This window comes from Piliocolobus tephrosceles, chromosome 12 (genome assembly GCF_002776525.5).
Source record: "Piliocolobus tephrosceles isolate RC106 chromosome 12, ASM277652v3, whole genome shotgun sequence".
In the NCBI taxonomy this organism is placed as follows: domain Eukaryota; kingdom Metazoa; phylum Chordata; class Mammalia; order Primates; family Cercopithecidae; genus Piliocolobus; species Piliocolobus tephrosceles.
Genome location: NC_045445.1, coordinates 42,613,301 through 42,638,753, shown reverse-complemented (window position 1 = coordinate 42,638,753; position 25,453 = coordinate 42,613,301). Strand labels below are relative to the sequence as shown.

General features: G+C 38.3%; 1 protein-coding gene and 1 pseudogene across 8 annotated transcripts in view; both read right to left on the bottom strand.

Annotated features, from left to right (window-relative positions):
• Nucleotides 1-12,641, bottom strand: part of DCX (doublecortin) — a 122,273-nt gene extending 109,632 nt beyond the window's left edge. For 3 of the 8 annotated variants that reach the window (XM_023203115.1, XM_023203117.1, XM_031936630.1), the window contains exons 1-3: nucleotides 12,350-12,641; nucleotides 10,249-10,634; nucleotides 1,274-1,614 (exon numbers count right to left, since the gene is read on the bottom strand). In XM_023203115.1, the coding sequence (XP_023058883.1) occupies nucleotides 1,274-1,614; nucleotides 10,249-10,612 (705 nt within the window). In that variant the 5' untranslated portion in view covers nucleotides 10,613-10,634; nucleotides 12,350-12,641. Of the gene's footprint in view, nucleotides 1-1,273; nucleotides 1,615-10,248; nucleotides 10,635-10,967; nucleotides 11,361-12,189 lie in introns of those variants that run through there. The other 5 variants (XM_031936629.1, XM_023203118.1, XM_031936631.1 and 2 more) reach the window with 3 other exon arrangements.
• Nucleotides 12,642-21,501: 8,860 nt separating this feature from the next.
• On the bottom strand, nucleotides 21,502-21,598 carry LOC111536710 (annotated as a pseudogene).
• Between the last annotated feature and the right edge of the window lie 3,855 nt (nucleotides 21,599-25,453).

Genomic DNA, 25,453 nt, shown 5'->3' with positions numbered 1-25,453 from the left:
ATTACATACATACATGGTGCTTAGAAGATAGATACTCTCAGAGAAATGCTTGGGAATTGGAGATTTTCCCAACATCACAGACAAACCCATTGCTTTGGTACAACAAACACAAGTCAGGTATAACCAATGCATCCAGGTAGCTCTCAGATCACAAAATGATGGGAAACAAAAGCCACATATTTCTCAAAATTGCGAAGTACACAGTACATGGGTGGATTTCCCCTGAAACTTAAAATCTTGGAGCACACATTATTATCAGAAATTATAGGAGGAGGCACAGGTCTGCATTTGAACACTCATCAGTAACTTTGATATATAGTGAATCCGCCTTTTTAGAATCTATATAGTTGTTTAAACACCAAAGGCATTTTAAGAGGTAGAATATACGGACTGATTCTAATCCACACTTGTCTTTTCTGATGGGAGACCAGGATTCTCTTTAGAGCCAACAGAACCAGCCACTGTTCCAATTCCCTTGGAACATTTTTGTTGTATATTTACAGCTCCCTATGCTCAAGAGAATGGTGCATCTGTCTGATGGAGACGCCTGGCTGCATTCTTTCCCAGATATTAATATAGGTGGCACTTTAGTAGTATAACCAATGACATGAAGAACCTGATTTGGAGGGGGAACAGATGGCAGCATCTTTCTTGGGCTAATTTTAGGATCCTGAAATAGTCCCTTTCTCACACAAACCATCAGTGGAACCAAATTAAGACAGCTATGTCATATGGAAAAGAGAAAGAGAATAAATATGGTTTAGTGTGAGGCAAAGACAACGAGCCAGAGGCTTCAGTACTTTCCCCGCATCTGACTTCTTTCAGAGCATATGAAAGTCACTTCAACTTCCTTTTACCAAAATTGATGCTGAGCACCAATGTGAGGGTATCTAAAACGTAATGAATGGGAAAATATCATTTCAGTCACGTGTATTGAACAATAAAGAATGCATCATATAATAGCTAAATTAATATTCATAAGAATTCATAGAACCTAGATTCTAACACATCTTTCATAGCAGATAAAGAAGGTGAGGCTAAGTGACCATTCTGCAAGGTAAATCAGAAGCAGATTGAATTTCAGAGCCTCAGATTCCTGATTCATTGTTTTGCCTGCTGAAAATACATTTTCTCCAAATGAAACACATAATATCAGGTTGTGATGATGAGATGTGGAGGAAGAGTCCATCTACAAGAAATGATATTTTAGGTGTAACATGATCATGTAAGAATTTAGAAAAAAATGAGAAAAGTACTTTGAAAAAGTACCTACCTGTTTTCCGTCCAGAGTGTAGAGTTTTTTGACAACGCCGGTCTCCAGTTTGATGGCTTCCGTGATATCAGTGAGAACTTGCTCAAAAGAGTGGGCTGTCTTCTTGTTCAGAAGCACACGCACAGCCTTCCGAGGCTTCACCCCACTGCGGATGATGGTAACCAGCTTGGGGCGCACAAAGTCCTTGTTCTCCCTGGCCTGCGCACTGTTGCTGCTAGCCAAGGACTGGGGGGCTTTCATATTGGCAGATGTTTTTACGTTGACAGACCAGTTGGGATTGACATTCTTGGTGTACTCCACCTTTTTGAAGAAGTTGTCTGAGGAACAGACATAGCTTTCCCCTAAGGCAAGAAATAAGTGATTAGGTGATTAGTTTAATAGCAGATATATGGATTATTCTAACTAAACAAATACACACTAACACTGGATTGGAACTTTTCAATAAATGGTGATATTAACCAAACTTACGTGCAATTCCTAATTGGGCTAAAAACTTGGCTCATCCAAATTCAAGAGTAATTCTCAAAACATCCTTCAATATAATGGCACACCTAGTTGAAGAACTCTGTAAAGCTAAGGGTTCTAAGGACAAAGAGCATGTCTAAATTTAATATAACAAGTGGAGTTCCAAGTTTGATACGGTTTTTTTGGAATTTAAACATTTATGTTAGTTTCTAGGATGTTTAGCTTTCAGGGGCATTGCTGGAGCATTTTTAACATCTCTATTTCTTAAAATCCTTGTCCTATTTTTGGACTCAAAGTCCCATCCCTTTGTTATATTATGAACCAAGGAAAACTTTCAAATTTAAAACATTTTTATGCCAAGTTAAAATGAACCAAGTAACCTTGTATATCAGGCATACATACATACTTGATAAGAAACCAGATTGTCCTTTGCACAGAGTATATGGCCAAGTATGGAATATTGAAATGTGAAATGTGTGTGCATATGTTGAATGTTTATATGTGTGTATAAGTGTGTCCTCTACTCCTTACACTACACTAGGTAGAGAAACTGTCTAAATAACAACCTGTACATATAAACACCCTAGCTCTTGCTTGAAAAAGACTCTCCTGTTTCTACCACTCACCCTTCATCTTTCCATCCTCTCAAAGGATGCACATAAGATCTGTGTATTCAGGGTCATCTTCACCAGTGCTCACCCTTGGCTGCCACAAGTAATGAGGTAAAGAAGTAAGAATACGTTATACAGCCTGATTTATGGATTGGAAGGATCTAGTGTAATTTTCACATTTACCTTGGGCTACAGGAAATGACTAATATAGCCGAAGAAATGCAGGAATCAGAGGCAAGAGGAAGGGATTGGATACCTGGCACTATGAGCTGAAGAAAATAGGAAGAGAGATAGGCTCAGCCTTGGGGAGAGAATATTGGAAAAGGTTGAATTCATTGAGTAAAACACATTAGCTTCAAGGTATCTAGAAGTTCATTGAGAGGTTGAGCTGCAGAAACAGTGTGATTTAATCAGGCTTAAGTTGTTGGTAATAACCCTAATTAAATAAATAAACCCTAGCCAGTGCACAGAAAGCATTAAACACAATTATAGTCTGATGGCTCTCCTTTGGTCTCAGCAGGAGAACTGCATTCAGAAACACCAGGCTGATAATTCACTCCCTTTGCAAATATTTATTGCTTTGCCATAGCACCAAATCCTTTAAGACATGTTAATGAATAAATTTCTCAGTAATGCTAAGAGAAGTTTCAGTCAAAATCTCTAGGGTACCTTTGAGGACATTTGTGTGTGTGTGTGTGTGTGTGTGTGGAGGGAGAAGGTAATTGGCATCCAACATAAGCAAAGTGGCTTCCAAAGCTGCCCTTAGTCCCAGAGTTCTATCTTGACAAGGGGACAAAGGGATGATTTTAAGTGAGGATAGGCACCCTTACTCACTTGGTGCATACATGGACACCCAGGATGAGATGGTCAACACCCCAGCCAAGAGAAGCTCTGATTTCTCTGACTCCCTTGCTGGTTAATTCAACTGAACTCAAGTGATTACAGGCTGGGGTCTTTAATTTTTGACTTAAAAGGATGAAGGAAGGGGCCTTTTTAGTGTCTCCATATATTCACAGCCAATAACCCCCATAACCCTAGAAATGGTCTCTTGACTTAGCAGTTCACCAGATTCATTGCCACCTTGCAGAAGGTCACTGCCTTCGAGTCAGATGTTTTCCATAACTTGTCATGTACTTTAAAACTGTCAGACAACTGGTGGTGTGGAAATGTGAAGCTATATATTTATGATTTCACTCATCCAGTCTCCTCTGGAGAGTCAGCTGTGTAGCCCTATTAGGACTTTGGACTTTTTTGCTCCCATCTCTTAAACCTCTTAAGCCTCTGAAGTATGAGTATGATTAACCATCTCCAGATGAAAATGAACATGATGACTGACAGTTAAAGTATCACATAGCACCCAAGAACTTTCCAGAGGGCCCAGCCCTCAGCCAAATCTATGTTGAGCACCTTCCAGTGGTACATTTTAGTCACTCCACTCTCTCGTTGGGCTGAATATGGAGTAATGGAAAAAGCGCAGCTGATGTGATGTCAGTCAGAATGGGGTCCCCAACACTTCCTAGTTGTGCACTCTAACCTCCCTTCGCTTCAGTTTCTTCTTTGCAAAGCAAGGGTGATAATAAGAACACCTACCTTGTGGGGTTGTTGTGGGGCACAAATCAGATGATGGATAAAAAGTGCTCAACCCATGGCCAGGCGCGGCAGCACCTGCCTGTCATCCTGGCACTTTGGGAGGCTGAGGTAGGTGGATCGCTTGAGATCAGAAGTTCAAGACCAGCCTTGGCAACATGGTGAAACCCCATTTCTACTAAAAACACAAAAATTAGCTGGGCGTGGTGGCACATGCCTGTAATCCCAGATACTGGGGAGGCTGAGGCAGGAGAATCGCTTGAACCTGGGAGGCAGAGGTTGCAGTGAGCCAAGATCATACCACTGCACTCTACCCTGGGTGACAGAGACAGTGAGACTCCGTCTCAAAATAAAATAAAATAAAAATAAAAATGCTGATCCCAGAACCTGGAGCATAGTAAGTACTTGATAAATTTCTATTATTACTAAGCCCCTAATCTTACGGAATAGAGGAGAGAACAAGAAGGAAAGAGCAAAGAGGAAAAAAAGGAAGAAATTCCTGAGAGAAAGAGACTAAAAAGAGGAATAGAAACTGAAGAGAATAAACAAGAGAAGGTATCAAGGACAACCATCTAGGAACTGAACTGTGAGTACAATACGACATGAGCACTGCTGGGGACCTGTGATTCAAGGATAAGATTTCCTGCTGGTCGGGAGGAGGCTTCCAGTTGTGGCAAATGCCAAATATAGGAGATTTATGCTAACACCCAGCAAAGCCACTGCTGCCACAGCAGAGGCCCACTGAGGGCAGGATATTTATCATTGTCAAGAGTGATGACTCAGGAGTCACACAGACCTGGATTCAAATCTCAACTAGGCACTTAAAAGCTGTGTGACCTCAGGGAAATCACTTAATCTCTCTGAGTCTCAGCTTTGCCATCTCTAAAGCAAAGATAATGCACTAGGTGACACCTGAGTCCCTTCTAGGTCCAAGAGTCTATAAGAAAGAATCTTCTTCTCTTTTCCATCTCAAACAGGCTTGAGAAAACAAAGCTGTTAGGATAATTAAATGTTAAGAAAATAGCTGCCCACCTCCAAGGACTCTCCACTTCTATGCTAGAAAGACATCAAATACGCTTCTTTGCTAGACTAAGACTTCCTTGTTCTGATTTTGCCAGCATTTTCAATGTCTGCTGCCAGAACTCAGTGCCTCCTGCACATCCTGCTGCCTGGCACTTGGAGCTGGATGAGGTGTGTCACACCTTTACACAGCTGGGTTCCCATCCTGCCACAGCTTCCAAGGGCTATTTCCTACCAGTTGGGGGCCTAGAGGGAAAGCTGGCTTCAGAGCCAAGCAGGGTGCAAATTGGCTGGAACTAAAAACTGGCTTTAGGGTAAGGGGGTAAGGGGTGAAATCATGGAAGCACAGCTGAAAGGGCAGAAATGAAACAAGCTGTGGGCTCGAGATGATCTAATGTCTACCTCCCTTCTCTTCAAGAAGGCTCCATTTTCAAAAGCATTATATATATATTTGTATCTTCTCAGCACAAAAGCACTTCTGCCTGTGTTTTCTCCTCTTCTCCAGGACTTCCTGACTCCAGAAGGAATATATTAAATGACACTTTACTGTATTATATTAAAATATTAAATGACATTTGATTATATTATCGTATCTATTAGCAATGCATCCCTCCCAGGTATCTTAAAATTCTTGTGTTTGACAATGTACTCACTTTAGTAGTTAGAGAATAAATTAGTGAGAAGGTGGATTCATCTCATTGAAACATATGAACTATGGTAAAAGAACTGGATCATAGCCAGTGTGACTACACAGCTCAGATTTTCTAAGACTGTTCCAATTGTAAATATTCTGTCCCATGGTCTGTGTAATAACTCTTGAATTTGTCTCAATTTGAGTTCAGAAAAACTGGCTAGACATAAATGATACCCCCAAGGTTGATCTGGATACTTACATACAAGAAAATGGGAAAAGAATTGGACCCGACATAAAGGGAAAGAGAAAGATTCTTAAAAAAAAAAAAAAAAAGACATGACAAAAGGAAAACTCACCAGTGGATTTTATTCATTGACCTCCTTGGGATACAACTAATGAGGACCACATCCTACATGACTTCACTAAGACCCTCGGTGTACCCAAGGACTGTGGGAAAACTGACATCAATAACCTTTGATCCAAAATGCTGCCCTTGATACTTTCTGTATCTAGCAGAAAACTGTAGACTAGAGACACTAGACAAAGGAGTGCCACAAGGCCAGAGTGATTATTAACCAATCATTTTAAACTTTCATGTATTTTTAGGCTAAAGATGTAATAATGTGGCCATTTGAAAACACAGTGAGTTCTATGCTCTATTATTCCTTTAAGATGTAAAAAGAAAAAAATAAAAACAGATTTCTGCATGTCTCAAAACTCCTACCACTTTAGTAAGGTGAATGGAACCATCAAGATCACCCAGTCTAATATCTCCCAAGTCTAAGTGCTCATAAAAGTCATGTGAGGAGATTTGTAAAAACACAAACACTGGGTCCCTACCCCTGGGGATTCTGATTCAACAGATCTTGGGTGTGGCCCAGGAATGTAATATTTTTCTAAAGCTCTGAAAGATTTTGAAAGGCAGCCAGGTTTAGGAATCACTGATGATTACAATCCCTTACTAACATCATTGTCATAATCATTATTATTATTATTTCCATTATTAGTGTTTTTACATCACTAACAATAATAGTACCCGTTGCTATAATTTTACCTTGTCAATGTGTTTCCATATCTATTATTTAAGTCTAACTTTACAACCACCCCGATGGATAGAGAAGGCAGGTGTTACTAGTCCCATTTTACAATTAAAAATATTACTCACAAGAGATACACAAATGTGGTGGTCTACATATACAATGAAATATTATTCTTCAACAAAAAGGAATGAAGTGCCAATACATGGACAACATAGATAAAATTTGAAAACATTGTTCTAAGTGAAAGAAGCACAAAAGACCACATAGTATTTGATTCAATTTATATGAAGTGCCCAGAATAGGCAAAAGTGTGGAGACAGAAAGTAGATTAATCATTGTCTAGAGCTGGAGAGAATGAAGAAAATATTCAGTGACAACTAATTGGAATAGTGTTTCTTTTTGAGGAAATGAAAATCGTCCAAAATTATGTTATGATGATGGTTGCACCACTTGATAAATCTTCTAAAAATCATTGTACGCTTGAATGGGTAAATGTTATGTTATGCAAATTATACCTTAATACAGTTGTTTGTTTTTTTAAAGAGTTATTTTAAAAATAATTAACATGAGTCACATTAATGATAAGGACAAGTCTATGATCATGTAGCTAAATCAGCTATAAACTAGGATAACTCAAACAATAATAACTACCTTTTATTAAGCACTACTGTGTGCCAGGCAGAGTAATATACACTTTATATCCACTGTCTTGTTTAATCCTCAGAGCCATTATTCCCACTTTACAGATGACAAACTGAGGCTTAGGGAATCTAGATGGTTTCCTCAAGGTCTTACAGGCTAGCACTGACAGATCCTGGATTTGAATCAAATCGGAGTCCAAAGACTTCTTTTTTTCATTATAATCTGCTGTTTCTAAGACTAGAATTCAATACCCTGATATTTCACGCTGGGAAGTCTAACTGAAAGCAATGTGTATGACTTTTTGATCTTTCGTTCAACCTCTTGTGAAGGGGAACAAAGTCAAAGGACTTCTGTCCTCCATTCCCAGATGGGCAGTTCTAAAATATAAAATAGGTGAGAAAAAGACACATTGTCTTCATCCTCCTCATCCCAGTGCCCTTTCCCATTTGGCTCTGTGTCAGTGGGAAAATTGATCACATTTCTTAACACTATCCCAGAGATAGCCCTGAATTTTCTTGACTGAATAGGCAGTACTCAGGACTGGAAGGGTATTGAGGTCCACTGTGCCTTGTAGTTGTAGATGACATGTGAACAAATGCAACTGAGCCCTATTCACACTTCACATAGTCCGGGAATTCGCCAAGAAGTACCACTGCACCCGGGAGTGACAGATAAGAGGAGTTCAATCTAATATGACTCAAAGGGAATCAAGGCAATAGAAAGCTGCAGTCTTTTCAAAATTACATTTATTGCCTACCTATGTTGAACAGAGATTATCACCAGCCCTCTCGTAATACACCAATACACACACACACACACACATATCTTGGGAAAAAAATCAATAGTAAAAAATGGATTTGGGGGAAAATTTTGTGCATATCACCTCTCTTATATCAGACACAAGAATATTCTAATACTTGGTCTGAATACAATGTCACTTGGTTCAGTACTCTTTCCTAATGTCTATTGTGGTCTTTAGAATATCACAGTCCCTGGACATGAGGACATATTGGGTGATACAGGGCGCTTTGTCTGTGAAAGTTTTTATGGAGAAATCCCTGAAATTTGACTGAGATGTGGATTTTACAGTGACAAAAGACACCCTAACAATTACTCTGTTGGACAGCTCCCTCGACCTAGCTTCAAACCCTTCGAGGTTGCCGTGACCCTCCTTTATTTTAAGACAAGCACTAGGATGGCCAATCCTTTGATGGTCAGGAAGGGCCTAGGATTAACCTCTGCCTGTCCGTTGAGCACATGATGAAATAATCTAAGCTTCCTGCACATTGCTTTTCAAGGTCATCTATGTAGAAAAATCTCGGCTGGGCACGGTGGCTCACGCCTGTAATCCCAGCACTTTGGGAGGCCGAGGCGAGTGGATCCTGAGGTCAGGAGTTCGAGGCCAGCCTGACCAACATGGAGAAACCCCATCTCTACTAAAAATACAAAATTAGCCGGGCATAGTGGCACATGCCTGTAATCTCAGCTTCTCGGGAGGCTGAGGCAGGAGAATCGCTTGAACCCGGGAGGCAGAGGTTGTGGTGAGCCAAGATCATGCCATTGCACTCTAACCTGGGCAACAAGAGCAAAACTCTGTCAAAGAAAGAAAGAAAGAAAGAGAGAGAGAGAGAGAAAGAAAGAAACTCGAACTTGAACCCTGAGACTGAGATGCAGCAACCATATGGACGCTGTCTCTTATAAGTAACTGGTCCCAGTCACTTTGCCTGACTACTTGGGCAACAGCAGCTATTTGAGAGAAGTGGGGTCTTGTACAAAGGAAACCCTCATTCTCCTTTGTCTGGGAACATAAGAAACTTAGAAGCAGTGAAGCAGAGGCAGGTTTTTCCCATATCAAATCCTTTAAGGTGCTATTTCTCCTTCCTTGATAGTTATTTCATAATTTGGTTACTCTAGAGATCTACCTGCTTTAAACTCACCTTTGCTCAGGGAAAGAAAGGAGTGAGGAGAGTGGGCTGGATAATGGGGAAGGAGCTTGAGGAAGAACACATTAATTATCACCAATCCTTCAGGCTGTTCTTTAAAGCACTGTATTAGGTCAAATTGATCACATGTGTTATATCCACCAATTTAAAAATAGGGAAGCATCCTCAGTATAACTGATTTGATAATATAGAATGTTAAAAAATGTGACCCAAGATCTATTTTCTAAATGACCATGAAGAAGACTCTATGGCTGGGTAAGTTCCAGTAAGAGGTGGGATTTTCCCTATTTTGAGGTGGGTACACAGGTTGTTGGGATTTTTGGCAATCTACGTAGAAAATTTAGTTGCCATACAAAAATCTAGAAAAGTTATAAGGGGATTTAGGTATAGTGAGTCAATTCCTATTCTAACAGGAATGGTCTTTATTAAAATACCACACATACCTACAGCTTTCTTTGGTATTTCTCCCAACGACCTCAGCCTTAGGGACACACCCTAAAGTAGGCTTTTTAGAAGCAACAGCTGAGCAGTAACCACTTACCTAAAAGAATAATCCTCCGTGAATATGTCCAGGAAATTCTGCTCTTAAGGTGCTTATTTCCAATGAGTTGCAATTCACAAATAATTTCTCAGCAGTTCAAAGAAAATTTGGGCATAATATTTTCTCTGTTAACCCAACCAAATGTCCTTCCTTGTTATACCCGTAATGATTTCATGTTCTGCCTCAATAGTGCTACTCAGAGTTAATTATGAACAAAATCTAGAGTAAATGCTACAATTAAGATTTTCCTTTTTATACCCTGGCAGATAAGCACAATGCATGATCACCGCCACTCACACTTCAACCTCAGCAGAGACTGAAGGGTGATTACTAATGGTTCTGTTGATGTCTATAGCATTAGAAATTTGAGCATCCATCAACCCGGTGTTTTGAAAAATACATTGCCTAATTTTTTTCAAAGCAACCCAAGAATGTAACCATAATCAATGATACCACCTCCCACCAAGGGCCACCACCCACTATTTAAATTACCTTCCTCCAGTTCATCCATGCTTCCGATCTTCCTGGATCCATCAATGGTGTAAATGTAACGCACTCCCTGAGGCAGGTTGATGTTGTCAGACAGAGATCGTGTCAGGTCAGCCAGCAAGGCGTCAAAGCTGCGAAAACGGTCAGAGGACACAGCGTACACAATCCCCTTGAAGTAGCGGTCCCCATTGCGGTAGAAACGTACCTTCTTGGCTTTCTTCTCATTACTCAGTGCCTGCAAGGTTCTGGTTCGGTAGAAGCTACAGTGGGCGCTGTGAGTGGGGCTAGGCAACCCATTCATCCGGGAGCCTCGCATGTTCCTGGATGTCTTATCTCTTTCGTCAAAGTGTCCAAAATCAAGTTCCATATTTTGGTGGAACCTCAGAGACCTGAGCGTTGGAGAAAGGGATGGGGGTGAAGAGAGGCAAAAACAAAAAGGGAAGGGGAGAGGGAAAAAAGAAGGGATTTCAAATATTAGCCAGATCCAAATCTGCAATCTGCTGCTTGTGAAAAGAACTGGTTGAAAAAAGCCTGTGACCCATCTGCTGCTTGCCCCTGACCTGCAGGAATATTGATCTTAATAGAGAAGAAGGAGGGGCTGGGCGGGGGTGCTGGTGGTTGTGGGGGTTGGGAGCAAGAGATAGAGAGGGAGGCACTCTTGGCACTGTTCCAGACAGAGGAAAGGGGGAGATTTTGAAATAGCTGAAAATCCTGAGACTTACTGACAGTGGCTCCTATCAAATTGTAACTTCGGGCTAAATACATTAAAACTGGCATCTGTTTCCTCACACATGCCCACATGACTAACAGTTGTAAATGAATCCATAGCCTGACAAAATTCCCCTTGAAGAGAACAGAAGGAGCTAGCCAAGGTTAGCATCTCCAGCTTAGGAAGCAGTCTTTGCATCTCAGTACAATGACTATGAAGGGGGAGTGTTTTCATTTTATTCCAAGCCCTCTTTCCTACTCTAATGTGTGCATCCCATCCCCCCAGAATAAACTAAGATTCTCCTTTAAAGGGATAGCCTCCAGGGAACAGCCAGTGTCTTTGTGCTATTCATCAAACCCTTTCCCCACCAAGCTGGTGCAGCTATCCGACATTCATAAGAAACAAGCTAGGGGGAAAAGGGATTAGAAAAATAAGTTATTTAACAAGTTATTAGCTCTGTCTTCCCCCGGTACCATTTGTTCACAAAATCCTTTTTTATTTTTTTTCCCCAGTTGCTCCACCCCCTCCCCACCGATGCAGCAACACCTCTTAATGGAATAATTTAATTGTTGAAAGATTCACAAATGAGTCTCCGAACAGCATATGGGACCTTTAGAAGGAAGCACACCTTTCATTGTTCTGGGTTTCTACCCTAATTGAAGTGACATTTTACCCTCACAGCAGGCAATTCACCCCAAACTCGTATATTGCCCAGGTGCATTAGCTGAGGAAAAGATGGTCATTTGTCAGGTTTTGCTTTTCTCCCTTCTGTTGAACCTCCTCCCCCACCAAGAACCCCAAACAATCAAAACATGAAACCCAAAACAACTGAAGCCCCAAATGCTAGCAAATGTAGTGACATCCTAAGAGCCAAACTATTAACATGCATCTCACAGATGGAGATAAAAGGACTCACAAAGCAAGCAGGGCTCAGCTGCTACACACTGCCACATCAATATATTTGCAAGAGACCAGGAGGACAGGAAATAAGAAAGACTGATGCCTAATGGGTTTGCCAGGCTGAATTCCCCCTTTTTTCCAATGTCACCATGACCTATGCTGAGCTCATCATTGTCTCTGTAAGACAACCTGCAGTGGTAAGAGACCCCACCTCCTCAAGGCAAGTAGCAAACATTTCCCCAGGCATGCCAGTAAGGCTTTGCTTTGCTTTAGGATCAGAGGTAGTATTATTCTAAATTAACATCACAGTGAAAACAAAGGAACGTCAAACTCACTTTTCCAAAGGAAAATCCCAGGTAGAAGCTTAGGGAAAAAATCGGATAGAATAAGGCAAAAAAGGAGAAGAGGAGACAGAGAGAGCAGGCTTTGCCTTGTGCTTTTCCCGTTTGACATCTGTTACATTCTGCTTGAAAATCACTTAAAAGCCCCACTCACCGGTTTTCTGCTGGTTGGGTGGAGATGCTGAGAGAAAGAAAACCAATCTCTCTATGCCTTTGTTGTCTGAGCTCCAAGCAAGAAATTCCTGCCAGGGTGGATAGATGCCTTCTAGGTCCTAGTGCCTTGTCCAGCTTCACCCATGTAACTCAGGCTTAGTGAATCCCCCCAACCTCCTATGATTAATTACATGCTTTTAAAAAAATTCACAGGCTGCATTAACAGCTAAAAAGGTTTCATTTATAACCAACAGGAAATTGCAGGGTAGCAAAAAGATTGCGCAGACAAAATCCGAATGCTCTAATGAGCAATGTGCTAGCCCTTTCTTTTAGAAAACTGGCAATTTCACTTGGCCAAAACCTTGGCCTAATCTGCCTGGGGGCCAGACTCAGACAGCCAATCCAGGCTTCTTAGAAATTGTAGCTCTCTTCTTTTTACCCTCTTGAGTGGAAAAAAATAAATAAATAAAATCTGCAGATTCTTTAAGGCAGTTTAGCTCAAGTGTCCAACAACTGCTTTTTTTGGTCTTTTTTTTTTTTTTATGAAGTCAACAAAGTAGACTAAGAGGAAGTAGGATAGGAACAAAAAAGGGAAAATAATTCTAGAATATTATGGAAGACAGAAGTAAAAACGACACCCCAAACCTTTTAGCCTATTGTAAGAATTTGGTTAATGAAAGGTTAGTGTGGCATTTACCTTTGACAGTTTGGAAGTTCAAACCCAACCCAAAGACCTTTCTATGTGTAGTAAATCTGATGGCTACAAAACAAATATTAACAGATTTCTCCTCAAACTGCTTATTTGTCACTAACTGACTGCTTTATATAAAATACATTACAAAAATCTCAAGAAAGCATCCAAATTGAACTAATTAGATCAGGCCGAACTATAAAACAAAAGAGAAAGGTGAGAGGTTGAATGGGGTAGGGAGATGCTACCATCTTCATAATTGAGGCTACATGCATCAATATGTAGCAGCCTTGAACTATCATGGTTCTATTTTTGCTTGGTTTCCAGGAAGCTCAGAGCTAATACCATGCTCAGTAATTATTTTATATCTGATTCCTAGTATAATTAACACTTCCTTTTATATAGTGCTGTTGATCTTTTGTATTTAAGCACTTTCTCTGCATGTGTTTTATTGTAAGCTGCAGTCAAGTGGGATAAAAAATATGATTGTCTTTCTTCTGTGAAAGGTGTTGACTCAGCAAAGCCTGGAGCTGTCTGTTAGTTGAGTGGACAGCCTCAAATGTGCAACTTACCTAGTTAAGTCCCCCCAACAACTTGCTGCTGATTTCTCGGTTACCATACAAGTACCTCAGGGGAATGCATGTGTCTGCCCTGTTTTCCTGCATGTGTTGTTACCTTACCTTACCTTGTGGCAATGTCATGAAAAATCAACATTATTCAGTCTAGAGGCAAAGAAAAATCAAGGAATAAGGACAGGAAAATATGGAAATTCCAACAAGGTTAATGTCTTAAAACTTCTTTCCTGCACATCATAAGCATTCAGTAAATATGTAGCAATTAATTTTGCATCAGAACTCAAAATCATTTTATTTCTGGTGAAGATACAACAATGGATGGGATAATAAAACTTAAACACGAACCATTTGAAATGTATTTTAGAGGAAATTTCCTCATAATACAGGCTTTGCAATGCTACTGTGGAAGCTGAAAAATGTCTTTATGAGACAGCCTAGGATAAATGACTTTGTTTGCTTTTTATATACCAGAGAGCAGAGGGAGAGGCAGGATCAATATTTCCTTGTTTGAGATATGTGGGCATTAAAAGGTGTTCCTTAAAAACAGGAAAAAAAAATTCTGTGGGCAAAAATGTTTGAAAAGTGATGTACTAAACAAAGAGAGTTTTGCTTATCGTAAAATTTGTCAGGGCCCTTAATATAAACTATAAAATGTGTCTCAAAAAGAAAACAACTTGGTATACAGGGCTTCCACTTATTTTTTAAAGCTCAGAACATTTTGGTTGCCCCAGAACATGCACTAATGTTCTGCAGGGATAAAAAAACTTTTGCAAAAATTGGACTAGATTATCTCACAAAGATATTTCTTCTCAAAGAACTCTCAGCTACTTACCAAGACCTTCTTTCTCACTTCTTCAGAGGAAACAGGCCACTGGCAAAAGAGAAGGTCTCAGATGTGAGTCCAGGGGAAAAGTACATCTTTAAATATGGAAGTCAACTTTGAAGGTCAAGGGAAAGTCACGGTTGAGGGCTCAATGGAGCGAACTGATTTAAGAAAAAGAATAGCAACTCCATGTTGGAAATGTAGCAATAAGACCTTTTGATTACTTACCATGTGCCCTTACCATGTGCCCTGTACCACAGGCAAGACAGTGAAGGAAACATCCATCACTGCCCCTGAGGGGCTTGATGCCTCATTGAGGAAAAGAGATAGCACAAGACTAAGCATCTTGCAAAAATCATGAAGAAAGGCTTAGATCTTTCTTGATATACTGCAGTCTGGGTTAATCAAACTCAGCTTAAAGAGCAGGGTTGAGAAATCTCTCTTCCATCTCTCTCTCTCTCACGTACACACGCACACACACATACACAAAATACCAAAAAATTGTTAGTTTATGTTACCAATCAGAAGCACAAAGAGTAGGATCCAGTGTGGGACAGAGTAAGCAAACAGGAAGTGAGGTTGGAACATATTACAAGATTGTTTATGCATAGGGCCTTTATTGAGAAAATCATAAAACTATCGAAGAACATAACAGAAGCTGTTAATAAATGTGAAGTCAGACCAGACTCATGGATAACAAGATGCAATGATGTCAGATAACAGTCCTCCCCAAAGTAATCTATACATATGAAGAAATTCCAATAAAAGCCCCAACAAGAATTTTTGTGAAACTCAAAATATTACTTCAAAATTTTTGTGGAAGAATATAAAACTCTAAGAGTAGCCAAGATCATTGTAGAAAAGAGAAATCAGAAGCCAATATCTGCCCCACAAAAATTTGTTATAAAGCTATAGTAATGAAGATAGTGTGGTGTTGGCCTATAGGACAGAAAAAGATTAATTAAAACAGATATCAGCATAAACAGGAACTTGCTATATCATAAGGTAATGCTGAAAGCATGGACTCTAGAGCCAGGCTGCCTAGGTTCAAATTCTGATTCTACTAATTATTAGCTAGGGACCTTGGGTGAGGTACTTAACCCTCTGTGCTTCACTTCACCCGTCTGTCACACGAAGGTGATGATAATAACAGTAGCATTCTCAGTTGTTATGAGGATTAAATGAACAAATATATGCATAGTGCTTAGAACAGACTCTGGCATATAGTATGTATAAGTATTAACTTTTATTATCCCCCGAATATTCATATGTCAACTCCCTCACTTCTTTCAAGTCTTCACCCAAAGGTTAACTTCTCAACAAGGCCAACCTAGACTACCTGATTTAAAGTTACAACCTTCCCTCTCAACCTAGCAGTTCAAAATTTTTTACTCTCTTTATTTTTCCATAACATTTATCATCTCCAACATACTGTATAATATACTTATTAATTACATATTTCCTCAAGGTATAATATAAGCTTCAACAGGGTAGAAATAGTCTAACAGTTTTAATGGTATATATAAGTCACATTACCAATAGGACTACTTTTGTCTATATTTTTAATATTGCATTTATGTGCCTAGAACAATATCTAACACACAATGGGTTTGGGTATTTGTTGAACTGTATAAAGTAAGGAACTCATAGAGTATTCAATAGATAGTATTAAGTCAATTAACTTTCATATTAAAATAAACAAATTAGATACTCCCCTTACACTATACATAAAAATAATCTCCAGATGTTTTAAAGACCTGAATAAAGAACAAAACTTTAAAATTATTATAATGAAGCAAAAAAGGGTTCCTTTAAATCTTTATGGTAGAAAAGAATTTAAGACACAGAAAGCAGAGATCTTATATGAAAATATTGATAAATTGATTTCATAAAAATTTACAGCTTCTAAAGGCAAAAGACAGCATTTAAACATTAAAAAATAAATAATAGACTGAGAAAGATATTTGAAACTTAGATATCTAACAGAAAGTTAGTGTCCTGATATCTATATATGACACATAGATGTTGATATAGTTTGGAATTTTGTCTCTGCCCAGTCTCATGTTGAATTGTAATCCCCAATGCTGGACCTGGTGGGAGGTATTTGGATCATGGGGGTGGATCCCCCATGACTTGGTGCTGTCTTCCTGATAGTAAGTTCTCCAGAGATTTGATCATTTAAAAGTGTGTGACACCTCCCCTCCAACGCACTCATGCATGCATGTTCTCTCTCGCACACTCGCTCTCTTATTCTCTCGCTCTCTTGTTCTCTCACTCTTGCTCTGGCTTTTGCCATGTGAAGTGCCTGCTCCCACTTTGCCTTTTGCCATGACGATAAGCTTCCTGAGGCCTCCCCAGAAACTAACATTGGAGCTATGCTTCCTGTACAGTCTACAAAACCATGAGCTAATTAAACCTCTTTTATTTATAAATTATCCAGTCTTGGGTATTTCTTTATAGAAATGCAAGAATGGCTGAATACAGCTATATATAAAAATATATATGTAAAGTTGTAGGTACCATATATGTGTGTGTGTGTGTGTGTATAGCACTATGAGCAGTAGTCCAAACAATTTCATATGAAGTCATCCTAGCTATCGTCCTCCTATCAGTCCTATTGATAAGTGGTTCACTGAACTCAGATCACGTAGGACTTTAATCGTTGAACAAACCAACCCTTAATAGCAGCTATACCATTAGGATGTCCTGATCCAACATAAAGGATATGTTTACCTCACCAAATAAACACAGCTCTTAGAACCTCATGTGCAGTTACCAATCGGACATTTTCTCTATCCCAATAACCATAAAACAGAAAACAAGTAGCTTTCATCTCTTTACCCTTAGTATATATCCTAAGTATACCCTCTGACATCAGTACATGATTAGTGTCTTATTTCAGCAGTTCACAAGCTTTCTGGATCTCTAGCTTAATCTAGCACGTTGATCATCATACCATCCCAATGGACATAATACTGATCGAACCTGTAGGGTTCATGTTATCCAACAGATCCAGTGGTGCTCAAAAATATCTATAGCAGCTCAGGTTGTTATATAGAGATGGTGGCAAGTCCTAATAGGAGAATCATTTGTGTAACCCCCTCCCCATCCCTCAAAGGTTTTGAAGAAAAGCCTCTTATATTGTAAAGTAGCTCTTGATTTTCTTGTGTGTTCTAGGCAAGAATTTAATGCCTGACCATGGGAAACAGAATGACCCTGGAACCCAAGCTTCCCATCGTATATGGGTTTTATTTGATCTGCCAGGACATAAAGTTGAACATGCACAGCAGCGTTTCCTTTTCAAATAGAGCTGATATTTAAAATCAGGACTTCGCATGTCCTAAAATTTTTTGAGAAAGTAGACATTTTATCTGTAGATGTCCTTGCCCAGCTACATCAGAGCTTGGTTAATATGGCTGACGGATAAAATGTCCATGATGATAAGGGTGGAAGATACATATAGCTAAATAACATGAGGTTCCTCTTATCAAAAAACTAGTCTGGCTACAGCCACTGCTGAGTGCCCAGTCTGCCTCTAGCAGAGACCACTGCTGAGCTGCTAATTTGGAACCATAACCCAGTATAACCATATGCCTACCTGGTAACAGTATAATTACAACTGTCATTTGGGAGGCAGATGTTTGCCCTCAATGGAATAGACAACTATTTTTTATACATGCTCACAGTGGCTGTCCACAAGGCTTCTGCCATACCACCATCCGTGGATTTACTGAATATCTTATTCATCGTCACAGTATCTTTGCAACATTCGTTCTAATTAAATAATTCATTTGTCAGCCAAAAAAGAGAGACAGTAGCCTCATATTCATGGGTTTCACAGGTCTTACCATGGATGCCATCTCTCAGAAGCAGCTGGCCTTATTGAATGGTGCACTACGTAACACCGAATCAGTTTATGGCCTTAACTGGAAGGCTACACCTTGTGAAGTTGAAGTACTGTTCTATAGATATAGTTGTGCTCTGAACTAGCTGCCTATATTTCTCTTACAGCCAGGCTATCAAAGAATGGAAATAGAGATGGTATCAATCATTATTATGCCTAATGACCCACTCACAAAAAGTTGCTTCACTCCCTGCAACTTTGGAATTGGTATGGTTATGGTTTTTAATTCCAAAGGGAATGATATTTCCATCACTTGAAAGTTAGAGCAATCCAATAACGGCAAACTATCAAAGGCTCAGTTTTTCTTGAAATAAAAATTGGGATGATGCTACAGGGTAAATAAACAAACAAACAAAAAACCCAAACAGACAATCAAAATAAAAACAAAAATCCCTAGCAAATATGGAGTATGTAGTGGAGAAAGAAAGTTATAAATGCCACAACAACCATATGAACAAATTAACTCAAAATTAGTCAAAGGCCTAAAGGTAAGAACTAAAAACTAAAACTCTTAGAAGAAAACAGGGGTATAAATCTTTGTAACTGACCTTGGATTAGGCAATGGTATATTTAGATATAATACCTAAAGCACAAACAACTAAAGAAAATATGAATTGGATTTTATCAAAATTTAAAGCTTTTGAGTATCAAAGGATACCATGAATAAATGAAGAAGACAACATATGTAATAGAAGAAAATATTGGCAAATTATATATTTAATAAAGGACTTCTCTCCAGAATATAAAAGAGCTCTTGCAACTCAACAATAAAATGACAAACAACCCATTTTGAAAATGGGCAAAGGATTTGAATAGATATTTCTCTAAAGATGATATACAGGTGGCCATTATGCACATGAGAATATGCTCAATTCCATTAACCATCAGGATAATGCAAATCAAAACCATAGTCAGACATTATTTCACAGCTACCAGGATGACTAATTTTTTAAAAAAAATACAGACAATAACAAGCATTGATGGGGATGTGCAGAAATTGAACCCTCATTACTGGTGACAATATAAATTAACACAGCCACTTTGGAAAATGTTTTGGCAATTTCTTAAAAAATTAAACACAGAGTTACAACATAACTCAGCAATTCTACATTTAATTCTGCATAATCAAGAGAAACACAAACATCTGTCCACATAAAAACTTGTACTTAAATGTTCATAGCAGCATTATGCATAATAGCCAAAAAGTAGAAACAACTGTCCACCAACTGATTAACAGATAAACAAATTATGGTATATCCATACAATGAAATATTACTTAGCCATAAAAAGGAATAAACTACTGATACATACTACAACGTGGATGAGCCTTGAAAACATATGCTAAGTGAATGAAGCCAGGCACAAAAGGCTGCACATTATATGACTCTATTTATATGAAATATCTGAAACAGGCAAATCTAAAGAGACAAAAAGTACATTAGTGGTTGTCTTGGACTGGCGGTAGGGAGAAAGAAGTGACTGCTAATGGGTATGGGTTTTTCGGGGGTTGTTGAAATGTTCTGCAATTATATAGTAGTTAGTGATGGCTGCACAACCTTATAAATATACTCAAACCCACTAAATTGTGCATTTTAAAGGAGTAAATTTTATGGTGTGTGAATTGTATCTCAATAGAAAAACTATAAAAATTTATACATAAATGTTTGGAGCAACTCTATTCATAATCTGCAAAAAAGTAAAAACAGCCTAAGTATCCTTCAACCGCTCAAATAAACAGATAAACACTCTGAGCTACATCCACACAATAGATTGCTACTCAGCAATAACATCAACGAACTACTGGTAAGCACGACAACTTGGATAACTCTCAAATTCTTATGCTAAGTAAAAGATGTCAGTCTCAGTAGACTGCATAGTGTAGGATTCCATTAATATGGCATTCTAGAAAGACAAAAAATAGAGACAAAGAACGTAGCAGTGTGTGCCAGGGGTTAGGTGTGGGGTGAAGGTGTGACTACAAAAGGATAGCACAAAGGAAATTTGAGGGGTGACAAAAGTGTATTTGATTCTAATTGTGGTTCACACAAATTCTAATTGTGTTAACACAAACCTGTACATATGTTAACATTCACACAACTATACACCAAAAAGTCAATTTTATTGCATGTTAATTTAAAAATGAGACGTTTAAATATGGCAAATTTTTATGATTGGGTAAAACTCAGTGGTAGGTATACGGGTGGTCCATCTAGTTTTCTCCGTACATTTTTTTATTTTTTATTTTTAAATAATTCTAGATTTACAAATGGTGGAAAAATAGTACAGAAGCCCATGTACCCTTCATTCAATTTCCCCCAATGGTTGCAAATTAGTAAACTGTAGTACAATATCAAACTCAGGAGTTTGATATTGGCAAAATATATTTAATTCTATGTCATTTTATTTTGTGTATATATTAAGTGGAGCTGCTACTACAATCAAAATATAGAACTATACCATCACCACAAGGATTGCTATTGCTACCTCTTATTAGTCACACCCAATACTCCATCCCTTTATCATTCCTAATCCCTGGACACCACTAATCTGTTTTCCAGCTCTGTAACTTTATCATTTTGAGAAAGCTATGTAAATGAAGTCATACAATATGTAACCTTTTGAGATTAGCTTTTTTTCACTCACCATAATGTTCTTGAGACAAATCCCAGTTGTTACATGTATCATAAATGTATACCTTTTTATTGTTGAATAGTATTTAATGGTAAGGATATACCACTGTTTGTTTACACACTCACCTATTGAGGGACATTTTGGTTGTTTTCAGTTTTGGGCTACTACAAATAAAGCTATGTGAACAATCATATGCAAGTTTCTGTGCAACTATAAGTTTTCACTTCTCTGGAAATGAAAAGCCTAAGATTGCAATTACTGGGTCATATGGTAATTGCAATATATAGTTTTATAAGAAACTGACAAACTGTTTTCCAGAGTGGCTGTTAGATTTTACATTCCCACCAGCAATGTATGAGAGATTCAGTTTCTCTGCCTCCTCACTAGCATCACCTGTCATTTTTTTCTTTATCCATTCTAATAGATGTGCAGTAATATCTTTTTGTGATTTAAATTTGCATTTTTCCAACGTCTAATTATGTTGAACATATTTCCATGTGCTTATTTGTTAATTATATATTTTCTTTGGTGAAATGACTCTGTCCTTTTTACCCATTTTCTGGTGCAGGGGCCATGCTAATCTTGTCCGTATCGTTCCAATTTTAGTATATGTGCTGCCAAAGCAAGCAGACCTTTTACCCATTTTCTAATGGCACTGTTTATTTTTTCTGATTTTGAGTTTTGAGAATTCACTATATATTCTTCATATCAGTCCTTTGTCAGATATGTTGTTTGCAAACAGGTTCTCTCAGTCCATAGCCTAGTTTTTCATCTTCTTCACGTGGTCTTTCACAGAGGAGAAGCTGTTAATTTATTCATTTTTTTCTTTACGGATTGTGGTTTTGTTGTCATGCCTAAGAACCCTTCATGAAGCCTAGGTCCTAAAGTTTTCTCTTATCTTATATTCTAAAGTTTTTATAAATGTATGTTTTACCTAATTCCTATGATCCATTTTGAGTTAATTTTTGTATAATGTGTGAGGTTTAGGTTGTAGTTCATTTCTTGGCAATATTTTTTGTTCATGTGTCATTTTTTGTTCATATTTTTGTTATTTTTTTGTTCACATGTCATTTTTTGTTCATATTTTTTGTTCATATGTCTTGCTCTAGAGCCATTTGTTGGAAAGAATATCTTCCATTGAGTTGCTTTTGCACCTTTGTCAAAAATCAATTTGATATATTGGTGTGAGTCTATTTCTGAGTTCTCTATTCTATTCCGTGGATTTATGTATCTATGCCTCCTTCAATATTGAAGTCTTCATTACTGTCACTACATAATAATTCTTGAAATTGGGTGTACTGATTTCTCTCATTTTATTCTTATTCTTAAGAATTGTGTTGGCTATTCCAGGTCTTTTGAGTTTCCATATAAATTTTATAATAATCTTGTCTATATCTATAGAAAATCTTGCTGGGATTTTTGATAGAAATTGTGTTAAACCAATATACCAATTAGGGGAGAACTGACTGTATTGAATCTTCTCATCCACATACAATATATTCCTCATCATTCATTTAGGTTTGATTTCTTTCCTTAGTATTTTGTAATTTTTAGCATGCATGTCCTATACATGTTTTGTTAGACTTTCACTTAAATATCTCATTTCTAAAGGATTGTGTATTGTATTGTAGTTTAAATGTTGCATTCCTCATGTTCACTATTAGTATCTAAAAATGTAATTGATGTGTGTATGCTGATCTTGTATCTTCCCACCCTGCTGAATTCACTTATTAGTTTCAGGAGTTTTTTGTCATTACCTTGTGATTTTCTATATGGATCATCATATCATCTTTAACTAGAGATAGCTTTATTTCTCCCTTTCTAATCTCAATGCCTTTTCTTTCTGTTTCTTGCCTCATGACACTGGCTGAAACCTCTAGTACTATATTGAGTAGCAGTGGTGAGAATGGCCTTCCTTAACTTGTTTCTAATCTTACATAGAAAGCATTCAATCTTTAATGTGTCCCAGAGATTCTGGTATGTTGTATCTTTGTTCTCATTGGCTTCAAAGAACATCTTTATTAAAGCAGTGTGTAGAGGGAAATTTATAGCACTAAGTGCCCACAAGAGAAAGCAGGAAAGATCTAAAATTGACACTCTAACATCACAATTAAAAGAACTAGAGAGGCAAGAGCAAACACATTCAAAAGCTAGCAGAAGGCAAGAAATAACTAAGATCAGAGCAGAACTGAAGGAGATAGAGACACAAAAAACCCTCCAAAAAATCAATGAATCCAGGAGTTGGTTTTTTGAAAAGATCAACAAAATTGACAGACCGCTAGCAAGATTAATAAAGAAGAAAAGAGAGAGGAATCAAATAGACGCAATAAAAAATGATAAAGGGGATATCACCACCGACCCCACAGAAATACAAACTACCATCAGAGAATACTATAAACACCTCTACGCAAATCAACTAGAAAATCTAGAAGAAATGGATAATTTCCTGGACACTTACACTCTTCCAAGACTAAACCAGGAAGAAGTTGAATCCCTGAATAGACCAATAGCAGCCTCTGAAATTGAGGCAACAATTAATAGCCTACCCACCAAAAAAAAGCCCAGGACCAGATGGATTCACAGCTGAATTCTACCAGAGGTACAAGGAGGAGCTGGTACCATTCCTTCTGAAACTATTCCAATCAATAGAAAAAGAGGGAATCCTCCCTAACTCATTTTATGAGGCCAACATCATCCTGATACCAAAGCCTGGCAGAGACACAACAAAAAAAGAGAATTTTAGACCAATCTCCCTGATGAACATCGATGCAAAAATCCTCAATAAAATACTGGCAAACCGGATTCAGCAGCACATCAAAAAGCTTATCCACCATGATCAAGTGGGCTTCATCCCTGGGATGCAAGGCTGGTTCAACATTCGCAAATCAATCAACGTAATCCAGCATATCAACAGAACCAAAGACAAGAACCACATGATTATCTCAATAGATGCAGAAAAGGCTTTTGACAAAATTCAACAGCCCTTCATGCTAAAAACGCTCAACAAATTCGGTATTGATGGAATGTACCTCAAAATAATAAGAGCTATTTATGACAAACCCACAGCTAATATCATACTGAATGGGCAAAAACTGGAAAAATTCCCTTTGAAAACTGGCACAAGACAGGGATGCCCTCTCTCACCACTCCTATTCAACATAGTGTTGGAAGTTCTGGCTAGGGCAATCAGGCAAGAGAAAGAAATCAAGGGTATTCAGTTAGGAAAAGAAGAAGTCAAATTGTCCCTGTTTGCAGATGACATGATTGTATATTTAGAAAACCCCATCATCTCAGCCCAAAATCTTCTTAAGCTGATAAGCAACTTCAGCAAAGTCTCAGGATACAAAATTAATGTGCAAAAATCACAAGCATTCTTATACACCAGTAACAGACAAGCAGAGAGCCAAATCAGGAATGAACTTCCATTCACAATTGCTTCAAAGAGAATAAAATACCTAGGAATCCAACTTACAAGGGATGTAAAGGACCTCTTCAAGGAGAACTACAAACCACTGCTCAGTGAAATCAAAGAGGACACAAACAAATGGAAGAACATACCATGCTCATGGATAGGAAGAATCAATATCGTGAAAATGGCCATACTGCCCAAGGTTATTTATAGATTCAATGCCATCCCCATCAAGCTACCAATGAGTTTCTTCACTGAATTGGAAAAAACTGCTTTAAAGTTCATATGGAACCAAAAAAGAGCCCGCATTGCCAAGACAATCCTAAGTCAAAAGGACAAAGCTGGAGGCGTCACGCTACCTGACTTCAAACTATACTACAAGGCTACAGTAACCAAAACAGCATGGTACTGGTACCAAAACAGAGATATAGACCAATGGAACAGAACGGAGCCCTCAGAAATAATGCCACACATCTACAACCATCTGATCTTTGACAAACCTGACAAAAACAAGAAATGGGGAAAGGATTCCCTATTTAATAAATGGTGCTGGGAAAATTGGCTAGCCATAAGTAGAAAGCTGAAACTGGATTCTTTCCTTACTCCTTATACGAAGATTAATTCAAGATGGATTAGAGACTTAAATGTTAGACCTAATACCATAAAAACCCTAGAAGAAAATCTAGGTAGTACCATTCAGGACATAGGCATGGGCAAGGACTTCATGTCTAAAACACCAAAAGCAACGGCAGCAAAAGCCAAAATTGACAAATGGGATCTCATTAAACTAAAGAGCTTCTGCACAGCAAAAGAGACTACCATCAGAGTGAACAGGCAACCTACAGAATGGGAGAAAATTTTTGCAATCTACTCATCTGACAAAGGGCTAATTTCCAGAATCTACAAAGAACTCAAACAAATATACAAGAAAAAAACAAACAACCCCATCAAAAAGTGGGCAAAGGATATGAACAGACATTTCTCAAAAGAAGACATTCATACAGCCAACAGACACATGAAAAAATGCTCATCATCACTCGCCATCAGAGAAATGCAAATCAAAACCACAATG